This window comes from Cyprinus carpio, chromosome B4 (assembly GCF_018340385.1).
Source record: "Cyprinus carpio isolate SPL01 chromosome B4, ASM1834038v1, whole genome shotgun sequence".
In the NCBI taxonomy this organism is placed as follows: domain Eukaryota; kingdom Metazoa; phylum Chordata; class Actinopteri; order Cypriniformes; family Cyprinidae; genus Cyprinus; species Cyprinus carpio.
The window spans coordinates 26,009,428-26,029,720 of record NC_056600.1 but is presented as its reverse complement, the minus strand read 5'-3'; the positions used below and the strand labels follow the sequence as shown (position 1 = coordinate 26,029,720).

At 39.6% G+C, this 20,293-nt stretch overlaps 1 protein-coding gene across 1 annotated transcript; it reads right to left on the bottom strand.

Moving 5' to 3' along the window:
* Positions 1–1,747: 1,747 nt before the first annotated feature.
* On the bottom strand, positions 1,748–10,569 carry LOC109079220 (gastrula zinc finger protein XlCGF57.1-like). Its single transcript, XM_042722454.1, has 3 exons — positions 10,481–10,569; positions 8,966–9,081; positions 1,748–3,509 (listed from the first exon to the last, which is right to left on the bottom strand). The coding sequence occupies exons 2-3, from the start codon at positions 9,048–9,050 to the stop codon at positions 2,410–2,412; spliced, it is 1,185 nt and encodes a 394-aa protein (XP_042578388.1). The 5' UTR covers positions 9,051–9,081; positions 10,481–10,569; the 3' UTR covers positions 1,748–2,409.
* Positions 10,570–20,293: the final 9,724 nt, after the last annotated feature.

Here is a 20,293-nt window from a genome sequence, read left to right as displayed (position 1 = left end):
TAGAAACGAATTACTTGGATCAGTATTCTAAAGTGAAGATCACGGTAACCCAGTAGTAATGATTTAATTGTTACCAAATTTAGCTAAATTAATTACTAACCAGGACCTTACAAAAACCTCAAAAGTTTACAACGACTTCAGTAATTACTAGAGAGTTATCACAATCTTCACTTTAGAATACTGATCCAAATAATTCTACTCTGGACTTGAGCAGCACGACACGACAAAAGACATCAGAACCACATATATGGTCAATTCCGAGATAATCAGTATAAGACATTATATTCCCAATGATAAATCTATGAGTAAGATGTACTGTATACATTAGAAAAATACAGAGTCACCCTGATCTTCTTGCAACTTTTCCTGAACTCTTAGAATCTTTTTTTTTTTTTTCACCAAAAGCTCATCTTTACCTAAAAGTTGTATTGTGCTTGTTTGATGGATATAGTCTTGATTGGTAGACAGACATGAGTTGTTTAGAAAGCTCCTTCTTGATTACATATATGGATGAAGCATGTTAAGAGTCATGTCGAGGAGATATTGTGTTGTCACAATTCTCCCGATTTCAAAACCTGGCATTTCAGAAGAGTAGAAAAGAATAACTGATATTTAAACTGAGGAGTAATTGTTGAAATTTGATAGATGCAGTTTTATTGCAGAGAAGCCTTTCATTCACATAAACATCAAGAACATTTTGAGTCTCTATTTCATGACACCTTAACATAACAGACAGCACAGTTCTTTTTATCATACATATTGTGACACATCAAACATGAATTTTTGCCTAAATGCAAACATGTAATTAATAAACAAGTAAATTTTACTCGTCACTCCTAGTGTTTAGGAGTCCTCTTCCTCCTCATTCCTGAACTCATTCACCAGTTCTGCATCCAGTGGAACCATCATTCCTCTTAGCAAATGACCAAAAAATTATTACTGGACTACATGTTAGATTTCCTGAAGGAGCAATCCTATAATGCAGGGTTCCTCAAATCTTGCGCTGGATGACCAGTGCGATGCAGAGTTTAGCTCCAACCCTGATCAAACTCAGCTACCTGTGATTTTCTAATGATCCTGAAGACATTTATTAGCATGCTCTGGTGTGTTTGATCAGGGTTGGAGCTAAACTTGTGGGCAATATTTGAGGATCCCTGCTCTATTGTAACCTACAGAAGGATTATACAATGCTAAAGTGCCGTTTTGGTCCAGTTTAGGTGCCCCTGGACCGCGACTTCTGCTGAGGGGGACCGAAACTTTTAGGAAAATTTGCTTTAAGGCAAAGTATAAAGAGATGAAGAATGGACATAAAATTACTTATTACTTGTGATGAAGAGGCTGGAGTCTTCACCTGTGACAGGAATGTCACCTGTTCAGATGAGTATGGGCCACAATTAAATGGTCATGTAAACAGCCTAACCCAAAAAATCATATTAAAGGTGACATATCATGAAAATCTGACTTTTCCAGGTTTGAGTGCTTCCGGGTTTGAGTCTCCAGTGCATCTACCAAACAAGGAAACGTGAAAAAGATTAATCCAGTAACTTTGTTTTGATAAGCCTTTTTCTGTAAGCGTCTGAGAAAACGAGTGCATCTGATTTCGCTCCCTTGGTGATGTGGCAAAGGGATCTCATTATAATATTATCGCCCCTTAATCTGTAAGTTTATATCCACGGTGCTGTCATTTTGATTTTGCAAGTGGTGAAAGTTTGAGCAAAACATGTTAAACTGTTCTGCTTTTGGCTGCACAGACGAGCACTAGTTAGAGTCCCAGCCTCAGCGGAGATTAGAGAGCAGTGGATTTATTTATGATTTATTTAAAATGCATAATTTCAGCGTGATAAACATGATAATCAGAACCAAAACGGATGTTTTTCAGGTCTGAGCTGTGATGACGCAGCCCTATTCTGGAAAAGGGGGCGGGGAGCAGCAGCTCATTTGCATTTAAGGAGACAGGCACGAAAAACAGCTTATTTCTGCTTCCACTCAAAATAGGCATTTTCAAAATGATCATAAATGATCTGTGGAGTATTTTGAGCTGAAACTTTACAGACACATTCTGGGGACATCAGAGACTTAAATTACATAATGTAAAAAAGGACATAATATGTCACCTTTAAAGCAGAAAAAAAATCTACTTTGGGCCACATTCACCTGTGGTGTGAACGTAGTTTTGATTTTATATGGATACATATTTTCTGGTGCCATTTGAAATTGCTGAGCTATTTAAATCTCTTTCCACAAAAAGAAGAATAGGTTCTTATTAGTACTTGACTTTTCAGACGTATCTGCAAGTGTGATGGCAAAATAATTTTTTGTTACTCTGATCACAATTAAAAAACCTTCACCCAGAATGAATGTGTTGGTGATTTCTGAAATTGCTCCTTTTCGTAAAACATCTCGCCAAACTCAGAACATTGTAGTTTTTTGTTCAGAATGAGTTTGTGAATGACCTTTCAGGTCTCTATTATTTGTAAACCTCTTTTCACACTGAAGACATTTGTAAGGCCTCTCCCCAGTGTGAAGCCTCATGTGAACCTCAAGATTTCCTTTAAGCGCAAAACTTTTTCCACACTGAAGGCAAGAGAAAGGCTTCTCTCCAGTGTGAAGCCTTAAGTGAATGTTAAGGTTACCTTTTAGTGTGAAACACTTTCCACACTGAAGGCAGGTGAAAGGCTTCTCTCCAGTGTGAACTCTTCTATGAGCCTCTAGGTTTCCTTTGTTTTCACAGTTCTTTCCACACTCATGGCACATGAAAGGCTTTTCTCCAATGTGATTTTTTACATGATTCTTCAAATGTTTCTTGTCTGTGAAACTACTTCCACACTGATGACATATAAAACAGTTCTCTTTTGAGTGAATCCTTGTGTGTTCATTAAGGGCTCTTGTAAATTTGAAAGTCTTTCCACACTGAACACAAACAAACGGCTTCTCTCTGGTATGTGTATTTCTGTGGTCATTAAGGGCTCCTTTATGTTTAAAACTCTTTCCACACTGTTGGCATGTGAAAGGCGTCTCTCCAGTATGAATTCTCATGTGGACTTTAAGGCTTCCTTTTTGAGTGAAACATTTTCCACACTGTTGGCAGGTGAATGGGCTTTCTCTAGTGTGAATTCTCATATGGACTTTCAGGTTTCCATTTCGACTGAAACTTTTCCCACACTGTTGGCAGGTGAAGGGGCATTCTCCAGTGTGAACTCTTATGTGGACTTTAAGACTTCCTTTTTGAATGAAACTCCTTCCACAATGCTGGCACGTATAAGGCTTCTCTCCAGTGTGAATTCTCATGTGGACTGTAAGGTTTCTCTGATGAAAAAAACTCTTTCCACACTGTTGGCAGGTGAAATTACATCTATCTGTAGTCATTTGAGCTCTTTTTCGAGTAGTCTTTTCAGAATGTGAGCAACTTAAAGATTTTTCTCCAGTCATGAAATCATGATGTTTCTCATACTGGTTTTTATCTTCTTTTTGATTCAATTCTTGACTCTCTTCTTTCAGTACAACCAGGTCTATAGCAAAAAAAAAATAAAAAAAAAATTGATACCCTGAGTTTAATGGCACAAGACAACATAAATTCAAACATTTACACTTGTAAAGTACTAAACCCAGCAGCAGGTATGCTAGATGCTTTGTAAGTTGCCTCATCATACGCAAGTATGGAGTACCACAGGGCTCAGTATTAGGTCCTGTGCTTTTCTCCTTGAGGGACAATATTGTTTCATTTAACGGTTATGTCAATGATACTTTTATATTCCCTCTACACTTGAAACACTCCAAGTTGGTAGAGTGTTTTAATTAAAAAGATATTTATCAAAAATGGAATGGCTAGTAATTTTCTTCTATTAAATTTAGACTAGTCAGAAATATTAAATATTGATACAAATACCACAACAAATGAGATTCTAGATGGATGTTTGTATTGTTGTAAGGCTTTTATAGATATGAACTTGTGTTGTGTTGCAGTAGCCAGTCCTTTGATATTCACATTTACAACATTTGTAAAACAATCTTCTTCCACCTTTAAAATATTGCAGGGTCAATAAATTAGCTCTACACTAATTACCTGTTTCCTATCAATTTTAAAATTATGCCAACTACACACAAAGCTTTGAATGGCCTAGCTCAGGTGTGACCAGTCCTGTTCCTGGAGCTTTACCAACCTGCAGAGTTCATTCCAACCCTGATCAAACACACCTGTCTGTATATGGGCCATTCTACAGAATTGGTCCAAACTGCTGTCCACGACTAAAAACACACTTAAAAAACTTTTAATTTTAACATTTTAAAAGCTTTTAAAGATGTTAACTAATATCCTTCTATTATCTATTGAAACCCACAATAATACTTAAAACATTAGTAAGCTTAGTATATATATTATGGCTGTCCGGAATCGTAACCCCTAAATTTCAATTTATGAAAGTAATTTTTTTTTTTCTATTGATGATGTTTTTAAAAGTATCTTTTTTATTCTTTTAAAAAGTGAAGTTAAAAAAAAAAAAAATTTTATATATTCTTTGTAAATTATGAAAAAAAAAAAACAACTCCCGCATTTTCATGTCACAACCAAAACAGTGTTTTGTCCATTGTCTGAGACTGGTTTTAATTACACCCCTAAGTGTCCCCCTGTTTCAACACTACAAGGTTTTTATCATTTAGAGGTAAATTGTTTTCAAAATTCTGAAAATCTGTGTGTATCTTTAAGGAACATCACTACCTAACACCTTTTTTTCTGCAATTAAGCACACTTTTTTGGGAAATATTCCATAACATTTAGTTTTTATATGTGTACAACTGTTCAGAACTGTGCTAGCTAACCATGTGCTGATTAGCATTATTTAGCAAAAGTTGTTGAAAATTGTCACTACCAAAACAGTCATGATCGAAATATGTCATCATTGTTTCAAAAGTGAACATATAATCCTCATATTTGGGGGAAATAAAATTTTAGTACAGTTATGCACATTTTTTGAGAGAATTTTAGTATCTTTAATTAGTGTTTTAGTTTGCAAGTTCAAATTCTGTGATGTGATGTTGTGGCTACCAAAGCATTACTGCCACTACCGAAAATGTGCAGTTAATACCAAAACATGGGATGTTTTGTCAAAAATAAAGTATACTGGATTATCAACTAAGATGTTATTATAGTTTTTGGTTCAATGTATATTCAAACTAATGAATACCTAAATTTGGAATCAGTATGATCAACTTTTTTGCCTTTTACAAAGAAAGATTTGATTCAAAAAAAAATGTAATAAAATGGCAAAAAAATATATATTCACAACGTAGATGTAAGGGTTGGGCATAACTGCATCGCTAGTCACTATTTTTGCAAACCTCTACCGCATTAAGCCCTATACACTGCTTGATATTCGGCTGTCCAAGACGAAAGATTGGCACATGAAACAATCGTGGCGATTTCTGTGATCATGGCTCCTAATCGGTGGTCCTGTGTCGTACAGTGAGAGAGGTTCTAAGACGAACGTTGTCACAGTCTTGTGACCTACGATACAGCGTGATCATGGCACAGTGTTTACTGCTACAATCCACGTTTACTGACCAACCAATAAAAATGCGACAAGAAATCAATGCAAAATAACGCTAAAACATAAAACTCCTTACCTGAAGCTCTTATCCCTTCCTCCAGCACACATAAAAATACAACTGCTAAAGTGTGATTTATCATGCTCTTTTTGTTTACCACTATTTATTGTTCTATAGTAACGTGTGTCGTAGCGTACGAGTTACAGTGTAGACTTGCTGTAACCAAGTTTATTAGATCCATGTAACACAGTGTGGCATGCAGTGATCTTATAGGATTGCTAAAATCATGCAGTGTGTTTTGAGCTTTATAATTATCACACACAACTGTCACAAACTTCTGATCTGCTGATCAGGGCTGGCCCACAGCATAGGCACAGGCAGTTGCCTACACCAGTGGTTCCCAACCCTGGTCCTGGAGGCACCCAACACTGCACATTTTGCATCACTCCTTTCTCTGACACACCAATTTCTGGTCTTGAAGTCTCTACTAATGAGCTGATGACCTGAATCAGGTGTGTTTGATTAAGGAGACATGCAAAACATGCAGTGTTGGGGGGCCTCCAGGACCAGGGTTGGGAACCACTGGTGTACACTATCACAACTAAATAGCGGTTTTATTTCAATTTGGTCAAAAAAATAAATAGATTTTGGAGCTCTTAATTTTCCTCTCAATTCACACCAGATTTAAGCATTTCACTTTAAAATGTACAAACTTTTCTTACAGGGCCGCATGCCCCCGACACAAGGTCTACCGACCATTGTCTCACTAAATCCTGTGGGAAACACTGTACTTTCAATATCAAAGTCTACAAAAGGAGGTACATAATTTTCCTGTTTGGCCTTCCTAGAATTGTTGGAGAATTGTGTTTTTTTTTTTTTTTTCAATTTAAAAAAGATTTTATTCTCAACTGAAAACTAAAAAGCATAGTTTCAGCCAAGCATACATGTAATCTCATTCATAACTCATGGCTATGCTGCATTAGTCAAGTCTGCTGGAACCAACAACACCACTTTTGTTCCATTTCTCTGATTTAAAGCCACACTATGTAACTGATACAGTGAGATCCAGGCAGATGAGTAGCCTAATATCTATGTCAGAGATCAATTTTTAAATAAGGAAAAACAAGTGTATTAAATTAAAATTATTAATACAGTAAAATAATAAATTAAATATGAAAATTATAATAGGAAGTAAGTTTAAACAAAATTAAAATCTATCTTGTACAATAATTTATAATGCGCGATAAGACGATCAGGTGCGTCGAAAGACGATGGTCATGTATTGAAGATTGCCAGAGATATTGTCAAAAGTATTAAATAATGTCAATATTAAGAGTATTGGGCATTTCCAATGATTGTAGGCCTGTTACATTCTTATTATTAGGGCTATTATTATTATTAGGTTACTTTTTTATTAAATGAATATTACAATAAATTTGCTTCACAATAATGTCACAGCACATAGCATAACTGACGCGCTGACGATAATAAAAGATTAGGCTATAGCTTACACCCATTGAAAATGTTTTTATAACAGTCTTTTAAAACAGGTCTATTATAGCCTACACAATGAATTATAGGCTTATACTTAAAATTGTTAACACTGGTCATCAATGAAAATTAATAGCAGATTTATTTCAAGCACCGGCTTTCAAAAACAACCTGTTTAACAAAAAATATGTTTCTTCTTTTTTTTTTTTCCACATGTTCAGGCCACAAGAGAAATATTAAGGAAAATTAAATGCCGTTATCAGCATATGAAGTAGATTTGTCTCTCGTAGTCTCTGAGAGAATATGCCCCGTTAGTTTTCACTTTCTGGTGAATGTCGTTCACCGGCATAAGTCTTGCACAAAGTTTGCACATTGCTTGTATGATATCCATTGACTCTCCTTAGTGGTTTAAAACAGAAATATTTTAAATATCGCAACATACCCACCCTTTCGTTTACCTCATATTTTTATGTTTACCTCATATTCGCAAATAAAAGAAAGCAGGTTACTACTATATGCAGTGTAAGTATCTTGAGGCCACAACAATTGAACCTCAAAACCATAAAGGGGGAAGATGAAAGTACCTGTAATAAAACACGAATCAACATGGTTTGCATAGCATCATATTTGTCGTGCACTGAGTAACAACAACAAAAAAAACAATAGGAATGTTGGTAAACAGATCAAGTTTTAGGCCAAGTTTTTGATCTATAAATAACAATGATTAAAAAATTATCCTAGATTATGATTATCTAATAGATATATCAGTGGTACTGTTTTTTATTGAGCAAGACTGCATAAGATAACCATCATCAGAGAGATGGAGAGAAACTGCGATTGTATGGCAGAACAACAAAAATAATTACCTCGCAACAATGTGAAATTATGTATGTGAGTGAACACAAGTGTGAAATCTCACTACAGTACTGGAGGCCAAACTTAAAGCGCCGGAGCAACATCCTTGCTGCAACAGAAAACACTGCTGAGCCTCAACCAAGAGAACTGCGTTGAATATCCACACAGTGTAGCCGTTTTGAAATGAGACCAATTTTTAATGCATGAGCAATAAACGGAAATGAATTGTACAAATCTGCCTGGAAGAGGACGTGTGTCTATATGGTCCTAATGCATGGTGAGGAGGAGAGTTTGAGTGGCCAAAGACTCTCCAAGGATCATATATATCAAGAAAAATTCTCCTCGCTCATCCAAAAACTTCAATGATAGGTTAGAATTGTGTGAACTTTTTGAATGAAAGATCAAAACGATAAACAACGCAAATAAATTTTCACAGCTGCCTTTGCTCATATTTACCAAAAGTGCCAATATTATTGGAGGGCACTGTATATCTATATGAACATAATTAAAGCATTTACAGATGACTATCCCACTGATGGTTTTCAAACTTTGTTCCTTTAAAAGTTATTGTTTCCAGAAGTAAATGGCAAAGATGTTTTTTAATCATTATATCTGGAAACAAAATTTTGGTTTAAAACAGCAGTTTGATAAAGCAAGCAGTTTTAGGATGAGAAGTAAAAGAATCACGTACAGCAACATATATAAAATTGATGATTCACATTTCATGGCTTGCTTTATTCAAAATAAATATTTTTGTTAGATACAGTTGCATAATTAAGTCACAGAAATTAATGGCTTTCATAATTGTTAAAGGTTTACAAGTAAATTGTAGTTTAAAAGTAATTCAAATAATTGTTTTGTTTAAGCTACTTAATTATAATTATTTTCTCATTTTAAGTGTGATGTACATAAAAATGAATGCACATTGTCCATGTCAAATAAAAGTGCTTTAAGACATTCATGTGACATTCTTCATAAATATCATTCGTTTCTGTAAAGATTTAGACATGTGCAAAAGTTTAGACATGTCTCACAGAAATTGAATAAGGATCATTTAGCTTTGAGAATGAAAACTAACCTGTTTGTTCCTCAGTATCTTCTTGTTTGACTCTGAATGTTTCTTCAATCTTCACGTCTTCACTCTCCTCTTTAATAAACGCCATCTTTATAATAGTGTCACATCGATCTCAGTTGCTTCACCAGGAGTTGATGAGTTTAAGATGAGAATAATGAAGAGAAAGAAAAATAAATATCTGGATGTGTCGTGAATATATGCCTTTAATTTGGTATTCAGTGATTTGTAGATTACACTTTAATGAAAACAATTGCTACTGGTTTAAGTTGTCATTATACGTTTGTGTTTTTTCTGTCGATGCATTTACACTGTTTTGAGCAGCAGGTGTCTTAACCTCTTAAGACCCCGCGGCCTCATATGAGGACATTATATTTTAGTGAATTTCTCTGTACATGCCACAGTATTAAGTCTGGATGTCCTGTACAGAGCACATTCAGGGCTTTTCAGAGATACTAAATGATTGGATTTTTCACCATGACCACTCCCTCTCATTGGTCTTCAAAAATGACTGAAATTAATTCATAAATCAACATTTTAGGAAAATGTTATGGGGTTTCAAATCAAAATATGACTTTCTGTTACGAAACAGTATGTTGATTTGATGCTGATGTCCTCATATGAGGGCACCAGGACTAAAAGAATGTTTATTACGCATTTTGGGAGACATAACAAATGAATAGAGAAAGAAATTATATTTTAATATTCCTATGAAATATTATATATTACTATGAAAATCTTGTCAATTATTACTGCCATTATTACACTTCTTGTTTCATTACATGTTGCCCCAAAAACACATTAATATGCTAATTAGATTTAGTTTATAGATACATTGTATATAACGAGAAAACCTGTTTTCACACATTTTGCAGACAGAAAAATGGTATATTGAATCATTCTGTTATAACATAGTTGAGAATCATCTTTATACAAAGTAAAAATCTTGAAAACTAAAAATGTATTGTTTTTGCCTATGCATGTTCATTCATGTCTTTTCATTTTTAAAGAAATTGAGTCCCAATGTTCTCTACAGAGGACATAGCATAACTTATGAATGAAATATCTTTTTCTTTTTTTGTACATTAGTTTTAATGCTCTAAACAATGTAAAGACATGGGGAAAAAAACTATTTTTTTCCTAAGACTTTTTTCTCGGGTCTTAAGAGATCCTGCAGAGATTCGAATCCATGAATCATTTTGAGAAGCAAGTGGTTCAGTTGACTCGTAATTTCAAAAGCTCCGTTTCTCCAACAACTTGGAGAAAAGGTAATCGTAATAGAGATTAAAAACTGATTCACGATATAGAGAGCGGAAATGAGATTAACCTTTTTTTTTTTTTTTTACGCACGTGTGGATGCGCTTTACTCACAAAACATGGCGTTCATTAATGTTAGATAAACCATAAATATTCTGCATTCACTTCATTTATAATTAATTTTGCAGCGTAAAAATAGACAAAAAGTTGGCATCTATTTAAATACGGTAAATGCTTAAAGGGTCATGAAACCATAAAACAAACCTTTCTTCAGCGAAATCACAACAGATGCTGGAGAACGGCGCGGCCCTATGACGCCATATCGCAAAAACAAAATAAAAGTCGTGTTCACACGTTGCTTCAAATCCAAAAAGTGCACGTTAATTTTAAGAGACATACAAATAATAAAACATGACAACAGTATTCAGTATTAGGGCTATAAACTAAAAACACAATACAAACCAATATGGAACAAACAATAAAATGTATATAATTATTGTGATTTTGTGTGTGTGCTTGGTGCAGTGATATTTATTTATTATAGTCCAGACATTTTTCTTCTTCTTCTTTAATTATTTGGAGGCTGTGTCTGTGAGGATATGATTAAAGCTGAACTTACACCTTTAGTTATTTTGAAAAAGTCTGATTTATGGCCTTTAACTAAGAAAACACTGTTCAGTCTACAAAAAGTCTAGAATGAGACAGACCTGCTTCTACTGTTGCACCTCAACCCTCTAGAAGAAAGATGAATATGTAAGCATGTTTTTTTTTTTTTTAATCAGGACAATGTTTTAACATCAGGGGTGATTTAAAGGAAGACATTGAATTGTTGCAGTGTTTATTTTTTTTTAACATTCAAAGATTTTATCGCAGTAGAAAATTTTTACTTCACAGAGATGTCTATGTCAAAAAGTTTGATGTTTGTGCTATTCGCAAAGTTGTGAAAAGCTGCTGCAATAACTTTTTATATAATTTTTATTCCCCTAGGCGATCAGTTGCTCATGACCTTAATGAAACTTACACTTAATTGTGGTCACAAAGTCCTGGCAACAAGGTTTAATTGCAGCACAGCCACAGTAACCAACATCTGTACCACTATCTTTGGTACACTGTATGACATTTTGTATGTTGGCTTCCTTGAGAACAATATCCCCTCCACAGCCAAGAACCAATCATCATTGCCTGACTGTTTCCGGCCCTGTAGGTTAGAGCTTGACTGCACCGAGGTTGCCATCTCTAACACTGAGAGACTTGATGAACAGAGTCAATTGTACAGCCAGTACAAGGGACGGACCACACTCAAGGCACTAATGGGTGTAGCGCCCAATGGAGAGATTACCTTTGCCAGTGACCTGTATGGAGGGAGTGCTTCAGACAAGGCAATAACAGCTGACGGTGGACTTCTCCAACACCTAAAACCAGGTGATATTGTTATGAAAGACAAGGGCTTCACAATTCGTGACATTTTGCCAGAGGGAGTATCACTGAACATACCATCTTTCCTTGTCAATGGACAGTTCACACAGGAGGAAGTGAACAATAACAGACTAATCTCCAGTGCTCAGATACACATGGAGTGTTCCAGTCAGAGGCTGAAATTGTTTTCCATTTTGGACCACATCCCATACCAATTCAGAAAAAATAAATCGCGCTATTCGCGCGTAGTTGGACGCTTGAACATTTTGAGTTTACTCGCTTCATTCGTGCATGAAACTCACTTCACAACAGACGCGAATTCACGTCATGGGAGGGGCTTCTGCCAGTTGAGTTCATGCACCATTATGATTTCAACCACCATTTATTCGGATAATTTTCAAAATATTACTGTTTTCGTGTCATGAAATGTAGTTTTAAAAGACTTTTAGGTGAGAATGTAGTTGTTTTAAACTAAAATATGCGGTTTATTTATAAAGACAGTGCCCATTTAAAAATGTGTTTCGCAGATTTTGGAGACGATCAGCTCCGCACGATCAGCGGGAGCTCAGTGCTCATGTATCCACCGAGAACAGTCTCGACTCGGCTAGTCCTTCTGACATTTGCTGCTGGTTCTGATGTCTCTTTTGTGGTTAAACATAAAATATAATTCCTCCATTATTGTTTCGGATTTTGCCTCCGCTTGCTACGTCTTAATCACGTCACTACAAGAGCAAGCTCCTGATTGGTTAACGTTGTGCGAATTTTCCCCAAAAAGTTCAGATTTTTCAACTAGCGCGAGTAATGCGTTATGCGCGTCAAAACGCCCGAAATGCTCAATTCGCGCCGCAGGATGTCTATTCGCGTCTTTGCATTGACTTAACATGTCGTTATTTGAGTAAACAAAAAAAAAAAAAAAAGGGAAGTCGTGGCCTAATGGTTAGAGAGTCGGACTCCCAATCGAAGGGTTGTGAGTTCAAGTCTCAGGCCGGCAGGAATTGTGGGTGGGGGGAGTGCATGTACAGTTCTCTCTCCACCTTCAATACCATGACTTAGGTGCCCTTGAGCAAGGCATCGAACCTCCAAACTGCTCTCCCGGGCGCCGCAGCATAAAAATGGCTGCCCACTGCTCCGGGTGTGTGTTCACAGTGTGTGTGTGTGTTCACTGCTCTGTGTGTGTGCACTTCGGATGGGTTAAATGCAGAGCACGAATTCTGAGTATGGGTCACCATACTTGGCTGAATGTCACGTCACTTTTGTATTGTCTTTATTTGTGTTTATTTCTCATTTTTTGTGATTGATTCGTTTATGGTTTTGTGTGTGTGTGTGTGTTACAAATGTGCAAACACCTATTCTCCATGAAATTCAATAAATGAACTCATTGTCATGTTAAAGATACATGTGTTATAAATGGTTGAATAACACTGATGTATTAAAAAGCAAGTAAGAGAGCACACTCTTGGTCCTCAAAACATTTAATGAGCTCACTAAAACAGATGTGACATTAAGCAACAAGCTCCTCATTAGACTCCTGAGTGTAATGAAGGGCATGTAGATCAAATGACACATCAGTTTTGATGAGCTCATTAATTGTTTTTGGATCAACAGCATGCTGACTTATTTGCATTTTGTCAATAAATTATTAAAATTACAACTAAATGTAATTTTTCATTAAAAGATCACAAAACTCCAGATAAATGTTATTTGTCAATTTTTTGTCAAAAATGTTACTGTGTTCACACTATACAATACTGTCACAATACAAAATACAATTCAGAATACAGTATATAGTACATAAATACAGGGTAATTACAAGTGCAGATAAATAAACTTACAATTGGGACAGAATGTTTGGCAGGAAACAATCTTTATAAAATGTTTCCAAAATGTCAATGTGAACAGCCCATTTTGGGTCTTTGAGCACTGATATGATGACAAGTTTAAGAGGACTCCACACAATTAGGTCACATCTCTTAGCGCAGATTAAGTATAGGTTGCCCTGGATTTGATGCAAGTAATCATGAGTTTGTTTTATTGACAGGGAACCAGTCACCTCATCCAACTGTATTATCACCTCGCATCGCTTGCATTGGGGAAAAAATGGTATGCGTGAACACACCAAAAGGACTACAGATGACTGTTAACTAGCATGTGGATTCTGCACCTGCGTGTCAAGGAGAGTCAATAAACTAAAGTCGACTGGAGCTCAAAAACTTTGTCTGAAGAGTCAGCTATGTGTGTCCCGGGCTTAAGAAACAAATGCAGATGTTTAACACAGATGTAAAATAACCACTTTTTACCATCAACTTACTTTAGATCCTTCTTTGAGGTTGTACTGGCCAAACAGAGTTTTAAATAAGGAAGGAGGGTAAGACTTCTGCTTGACTGCTGCCAAGACCATTTAAAAAAGTTGCTTGCTGTGATCTGTTTCTTACGATATGCAGACCTGTAAAAAAAGAAGTCAGAAATAAGAGAGTTCACTTTGACAGTTCTAGCTTAACTAGCATTAGAGTTTTTGTTAATGCATTTCCTTAACATAATGGGTTCCTGTCGCGACAAGGGGTTTTGTCTTGGCTCTCTCTGGACTCCATTTCCCATAAACCCTTGCCTTGCCTTGCCTTTTGACCTTGGATTGCTTATTGGATTACTTTTTTTGCCTGCTCTTGGATTATACCTGTTTGCCCCTGTTTTGACCCATGCCTGTTTATTACCACGTTTTTGTCTATTAAAAGCCTGCAGATGGAGCCAAATGTCTAATGTTTCAATCAGCACGTTACAGAATAATCAGCCTAAGCTGGATCCAGAAGCTTTATTGAGCACCAGACCAGGTATGGAGCCAGCCAAAAATTTATTCAACCCCGCAAGTGTGCTCTGCTCCATTTTTCAAAATGGCCAACCCATTGAAGTTTACATGGAGGAATTCCTTCGGTATAGCCACTTTATGCCTGGGGATGAGGATTTGGTAAAGGGCTGTTTCTGGAGTGGTCTTAATGCTAATATTAGCTTAAATTTACCAGAGGAAGACCCCAGCTGGACCCTGGCACAGTTTATTGACTTTGTTTTGCAGTTTTGTGGATCTCCCTTTACAGTTCAGGATGTCACTACTCCGAGGTTTCCAGCTCCTTTCCGTTCTGTGGTCCCTGTACCTGAGCCACTGCACAAGATGGCCGCCAGCCCAGGTACTACCCCTGTCACAACTGCCATCCCTGTGTCTGGTCAAGTCACAGCCGTTTTTCCTGAGTCCAGTCACATCGAGGCTGATCGTTCAGACTCTCTACATGTCTCAGTTGATCATTCAGAGTCTTCTCACACCAGGTCGACCATCCCTATTACCACAAGGCCACAGTCCCAAGGTATTTGAGACTGGCATCCAGTGTGTCAGATCCACCGCTGGTCTCAACTAGAGTAGCTGGCATTCCAAGGGCCTCAGTTCAGATTATTCCAGAGACTGCCCCGCTACACTCAGTGCTTCCTGTTATGGGGATTGCTATCCTTTGTGTTTGGGCAACTTATTGATCAATTAGTCCTCCTGAGGTTGTTTCGGCCCCTGAATCTGTTCACAAAGCCACAACAGTTCCTGATATCACTCCAGAAACTCCTGAGGTGCTGGCACTTGCTGCAGAACCTCCAGAGGTGGCGGCATTCACATTTGAACTCTGCCTGTCCTGTCACGGCCAGGGAGGCCGTCCATGAACTCTCTGCCTGTCCTGTCTTGGCCAAGAAGGCCATCCATGAACTCTCTGCCTGTCCTGCCATGGAGGCAGTTCATGAACTCACTGTCTGTCCCTTTATGGCCAAGAAGGCCATGCATGAACTCACTGTCTGTCCTGTCATGGCCACGAAGGCCATTCCAAGAATTCTTGGCCTGCTCTACCACGCTGAATAATCAATATGTTGAACTTGTTTTCTTGGCGCTCTCTGGACTCCATTTCCCATAAACCCCTGCCTTGGAACTCGTTATTGCACCACACCTGTTTCATATCAGGAACACTATAAAAGTTGCACACATCCACACAAACATTGCTGATTATTTCTTAGCCTGTTAACGTGTTACACTGTCTAGTTTCTGTCTTGCCTTGCCTACGTATTTTGACCTTGGATTGCTTATTGGATTACTCTTTTTGCCTGCTCTTGTATGGTACCTGTTTGCCTCTGTTTTGTCCCATGCCTGTTTATTACCACATTTTTTTCTAAAAGCCTGCAAATGGATCCAAATGTCTAACATCTCAATCAGCACGTTACAGTTCCTTACTTGCCCAACTGTGTCTGCCTCAGTCTGCTGCTTCTCATGTGTGACAGCAAGCGATGAGAGCACATAAAGAGCCTTGTCCTCTGCTCGTGCATAACCTGGGCAGGTTACCAGCCCATCAAATGTCTTGACTGGGAGAGGCTAAATTTAAAATGTTAAGCACATGGTGTAAGACATTTACATATATATATAAAAAAACCTTTGCAAACCATAAAATATCTGTAGTTTACCAAACTTGTCAAATTTTCATGTAAACTAAAGCTACACTTTACACCAGTGTGGCACGCTTGGTTCAAACTATATAAAATATGAAATTTCTAACATTTATCAAAAATTAGTGAGTTTGAGTTTACCTTCCCTTACGAAAAATAAGTTTATTCAAGTGTGCTATTAGTATACTTCTTTTAAACTAAAAAATAGGAAAGTATGCTTTTAGTTTACTTTTATTGTACTTCTCAGAAATAGGATTTATTTACTCCTCATAAATATACTTAAAATGACATTTAAGTGTACTTGGCTTATACTTACAAAAAGTCTAAATATACTTGAACTTTACTTAAGTATACTTAATAAAATAAACTTGAAGTATACTACTTTTTGGTAAGGGTTGGCTAAACTGTCACTAATGTAGTGTACTTGTGTCTTCCATGTTACCAGAAACATTACTGGTTTTTAAATAAAAGAGAGCGATTAAATGTCTCACAGTAAGGAATGTTGCGATCAGCTGATTTTGGCGCAATTCTCCAGTGTGTGTGCGGTGCACAAAATGTGCACGAGTCTCCAACCGCAGCAAGTCGCCGGAGTTTTGGCACAACGCCGTTGTACATACCGATGTTGACAGCAGCCCCGTCTGTGCACACAGCGACCGGAAAAGTCTCAGAAGTCTGTCTGTTATGGCCTGCGCAGTTCGGTTAGCACCCATCAGTCCAATAAAGTCTGAGGTAAACTCTCTGTTGCTGGACACAGACACAATGTAAACGATTTCCTGCTCCGTTTTTGTGATATCCTCAGATCCAACAAAAAGCAGCCCCCAAATTCAGCAGACTGCAACTTGGCTCGTAACTCCCTGCTGATGGGGTGTGCAATGCTTTGCATGATCCGTGTGCCCCCTTCACGTGAATTAGTGATGTCCGATTCGCGAACGAATCGTTCGATTTAACCGGTTCTTCTTAGTGAACCGGTTGAACCAGTTCACCAAATCGAACTGAATCGTTTGAAACGGTTTGCGTCTCCAATAAGCATTAATTCACAATTACTTAAGCTGTTAACTTTTTTAACGTGGCTGACACTCCCTCTGAGTCAAACTAATATCCCAGAGTAATTCATTTACTCAAACAGTACACTGACTGAACTGCTGTGAAGAGAGAACTGAATATGAACACCGAGCCGAGTCAGATGACGAACGTACACCCCCACTGCTGGAGTGGTTCTCGTTCTCGAGTCAAGAACCGGTTGCATTTTCGGATCACCAGTACACTGAACCGAGAACCGTTTCTGTCGGACGCGTCCGATTTGAGAACCGATGAACTGATGATACTGCGCATGCGTGTAATTTTTCAAGCATTTTGTTAAAGGGTCATGAAACGTCTCCGGTTACTGTCGTAACCTCGGTTCCCTGAGAGACGGGAACGAGACATGGCGTTAACGCCTTGGGGACTCCCTTCCTTCCTAACCTACCTGAAATCCTATTGCACAACGCCAGTGAAGTTGCAACTCTCACTGGCCAATGCCAGTCAAGACGGCAAATATGGGCGGGGCCTCGCCACTATATATTGTGCCGTGTTGGCGGCATAATCTCAGAATCTTCCGACTGAATTGACAGTACAGCAGATGAACACAGCGGCCTACGCCATGTCTCGTTCCCGTCTCTCAGGGAACCGATGTTACGACAGTAACCGGAGACGTTCCCTCTCGAGAACGGTCTCTCGACATGGCGTTAACGCCTTGGGGACTGTATAGAACAACGCCGTGGGAACAGCGAATAAAAAGGCTCAGCCTCGGCAGAGCAATCATAAATAATTCTTGTTTACATTAAAGTTAAAGTTAATCCCCAGCCAATCAGATATGACCTTGCGACATGCCTCAAAGGGATTGGATATAGATTCCCGTGAGGGGGACCAATCAGGTTACTTAAAATCATGTCTGAAAGAGACGCAGCCCCATAGCTATACAAATATGACACAGTCCTGTAAACCCACATACAAGCGTATAGCAAAACAGTGCAACAACCATTAGAAGGAAATGTTGGGCACACATAGGGGATGACCGTATGAAGCGTTACAGTCTGAACCTCTCCCTACAGGACCTGGTCGAAACCACCAGCGCCGTCAAGCAGCTAGTGGTTGCAGGAAGAGCCACAGGTTGTACTCACCGATAGAACCTGTGAGGCTAATGACTGCACGTCCAAGTTGTAGAATCTGGCGAAGGTATTCTGCGAAGACCATCCAGCCGCCATACAAATATCTTTGATAGAAATTCCCTTAGTCCACGCCCACGAGAAGGAGACAGCCCTCGTCGAATGGGCTCGAACACCAATAGGACATTCCATACCATGGCTAGAATATGCCAAGGCAATAGTGTCGACCACCCAATGTGACAGCCATTGTTTAGAGACAGGCCGTTCTCTGGTGCTGCCTCCGAAGCATACAAACAGCTGCTCGGATTGCCGAAACGCAGCCGTGCGGTTGACATAGAGTCGTAAAGCCCTCACCGGACACAACACCTGACTCGGGGTGCCGTCCAATGAAGTCTCCGATTCTGGAGAGAAGGCAGAAAGAGCCACCACTTGCGCTCTAAATGGTGTCGAGAGCGATTTAGGCACATAGCCAAATTTTGGCTTGAGCGTGACGTTACAATCACCTGGTCCAAACTGCATACAGTCCGCATTCACAGAGAGCGCTTGCAAATCCCCCACGCGCTTGCACGAAGCAAGGGCGAGCAGCAGCGCGGTTTTAAGCGTGAGCTCCTTCAAGCCGACAGACTGAAGTGGCTCGAATGGCGGGAGGGCTAGTGCTCCCAGCACCAGAGCCAGATCCCAGGATGGCATTGTAGGGGGGCGGGAGGGTTTTAGTCTTCTCGCGCCTCTCAAAAATCTGATCACTAGATTGTGTTTCCCAACTGAGCGCCCGTCAATAGCAGCGTGAAAAGCTGAGATAGCTGCAACGTAAACCTTAAGCGTAGAGGGCATACTGCCGCCGTCCATTTGTTGTTGCAGAAAATCCAGAATGTCAGACACGGGGCAGCTTTCCGGGTCCCGACCATTTGATTCGCACCACCTCTTAAAGACTGCCCATTTACAAGCGTACAGGCGTCTCGTAGAGGGGGCTCGCGCCTCCGCAATCGTGTACATCACGCGGTGAGACAACGAACCCAGGTTTACCGGTTCCCGCACACCATCCACACCTGAAGTTTCCACCATTCTGGGTTGGAGTGCCATATCGAGCCGTCTGCCTGAGACAGGAGATCTCGTCTCAGCGGGATCGGCCACGGGGGAGCCGTTAGTATTTCTAGAAGATCGGGAAACCAAGGCCTGTTCGGCTAGTACGGAGCGACTAATAACACTGACGCTTTCTCCTCTCTGATTTTGTGCAGCACTTGTGACAAAATCTTTAGCGGGGGGAATGCATACAGACGGGCATTCGGCCACGGCATTGTGAGTGCATCCCCGCCCAGGGGAGCGCGCGACAGCGAGAAGAACAGAGGGCAATGCGTGTTCTCCTCTGTCGCGAACAGGTCCACCTCCGCTTTCCCAAACTGTTCCCAGATCAGTCTCACTGTCCCAGGGTTCAGTCTCCATTCTCCGTGAGGAATCCCGTTCCTTGACAGCATATCCGCGCCACTGTTCAGGCATCCCGGAACGTGCGCTGCTTGAATGGAGAGCAGATGATGATCGGCCCACAGCAAAAGGCGTGCTGCCTGACTGTACAGGGCTTTCGAGTGTACTCCGCCCTGGCGGTTTATGTACGATACCACCGTCATGTTGTCTGAGCGAATCAACACGTGGTGCCCCCTGATTTGCGTCATAAAACTCTGAAGGGCTAAAGAAACCGCTCTCAGCTCGAGGCGATTTATGTGCCACGTTCTCTCCGACTCTGTCCAGTGGCCCGAAGCCGGTAAGCCATCGCAGTGAGCTCCCCAGCCCGTTGTCGACGCGTCCGTCGTGACCACTTTCCGCCGCGTGACCAGACCCATCTGGACGCCGCGCTGGTACAAGTCGGGGTTCTGCCATGGTTTTAGCGCGCTTAAGCACCTGCGAGTGACCACAATGCGGGCACGGCCCAATTTCCACGCCCTTCTCGGTACTTGTGTTTTCAGCCATAACTGGAGTGGGCGCATATAGAGTAGACCGAGGTGACAGACCGTCGCGGCCGCCGCCATCCGTCCCAAGAGCCTCTGATATTCCTTCAGTGCTACGG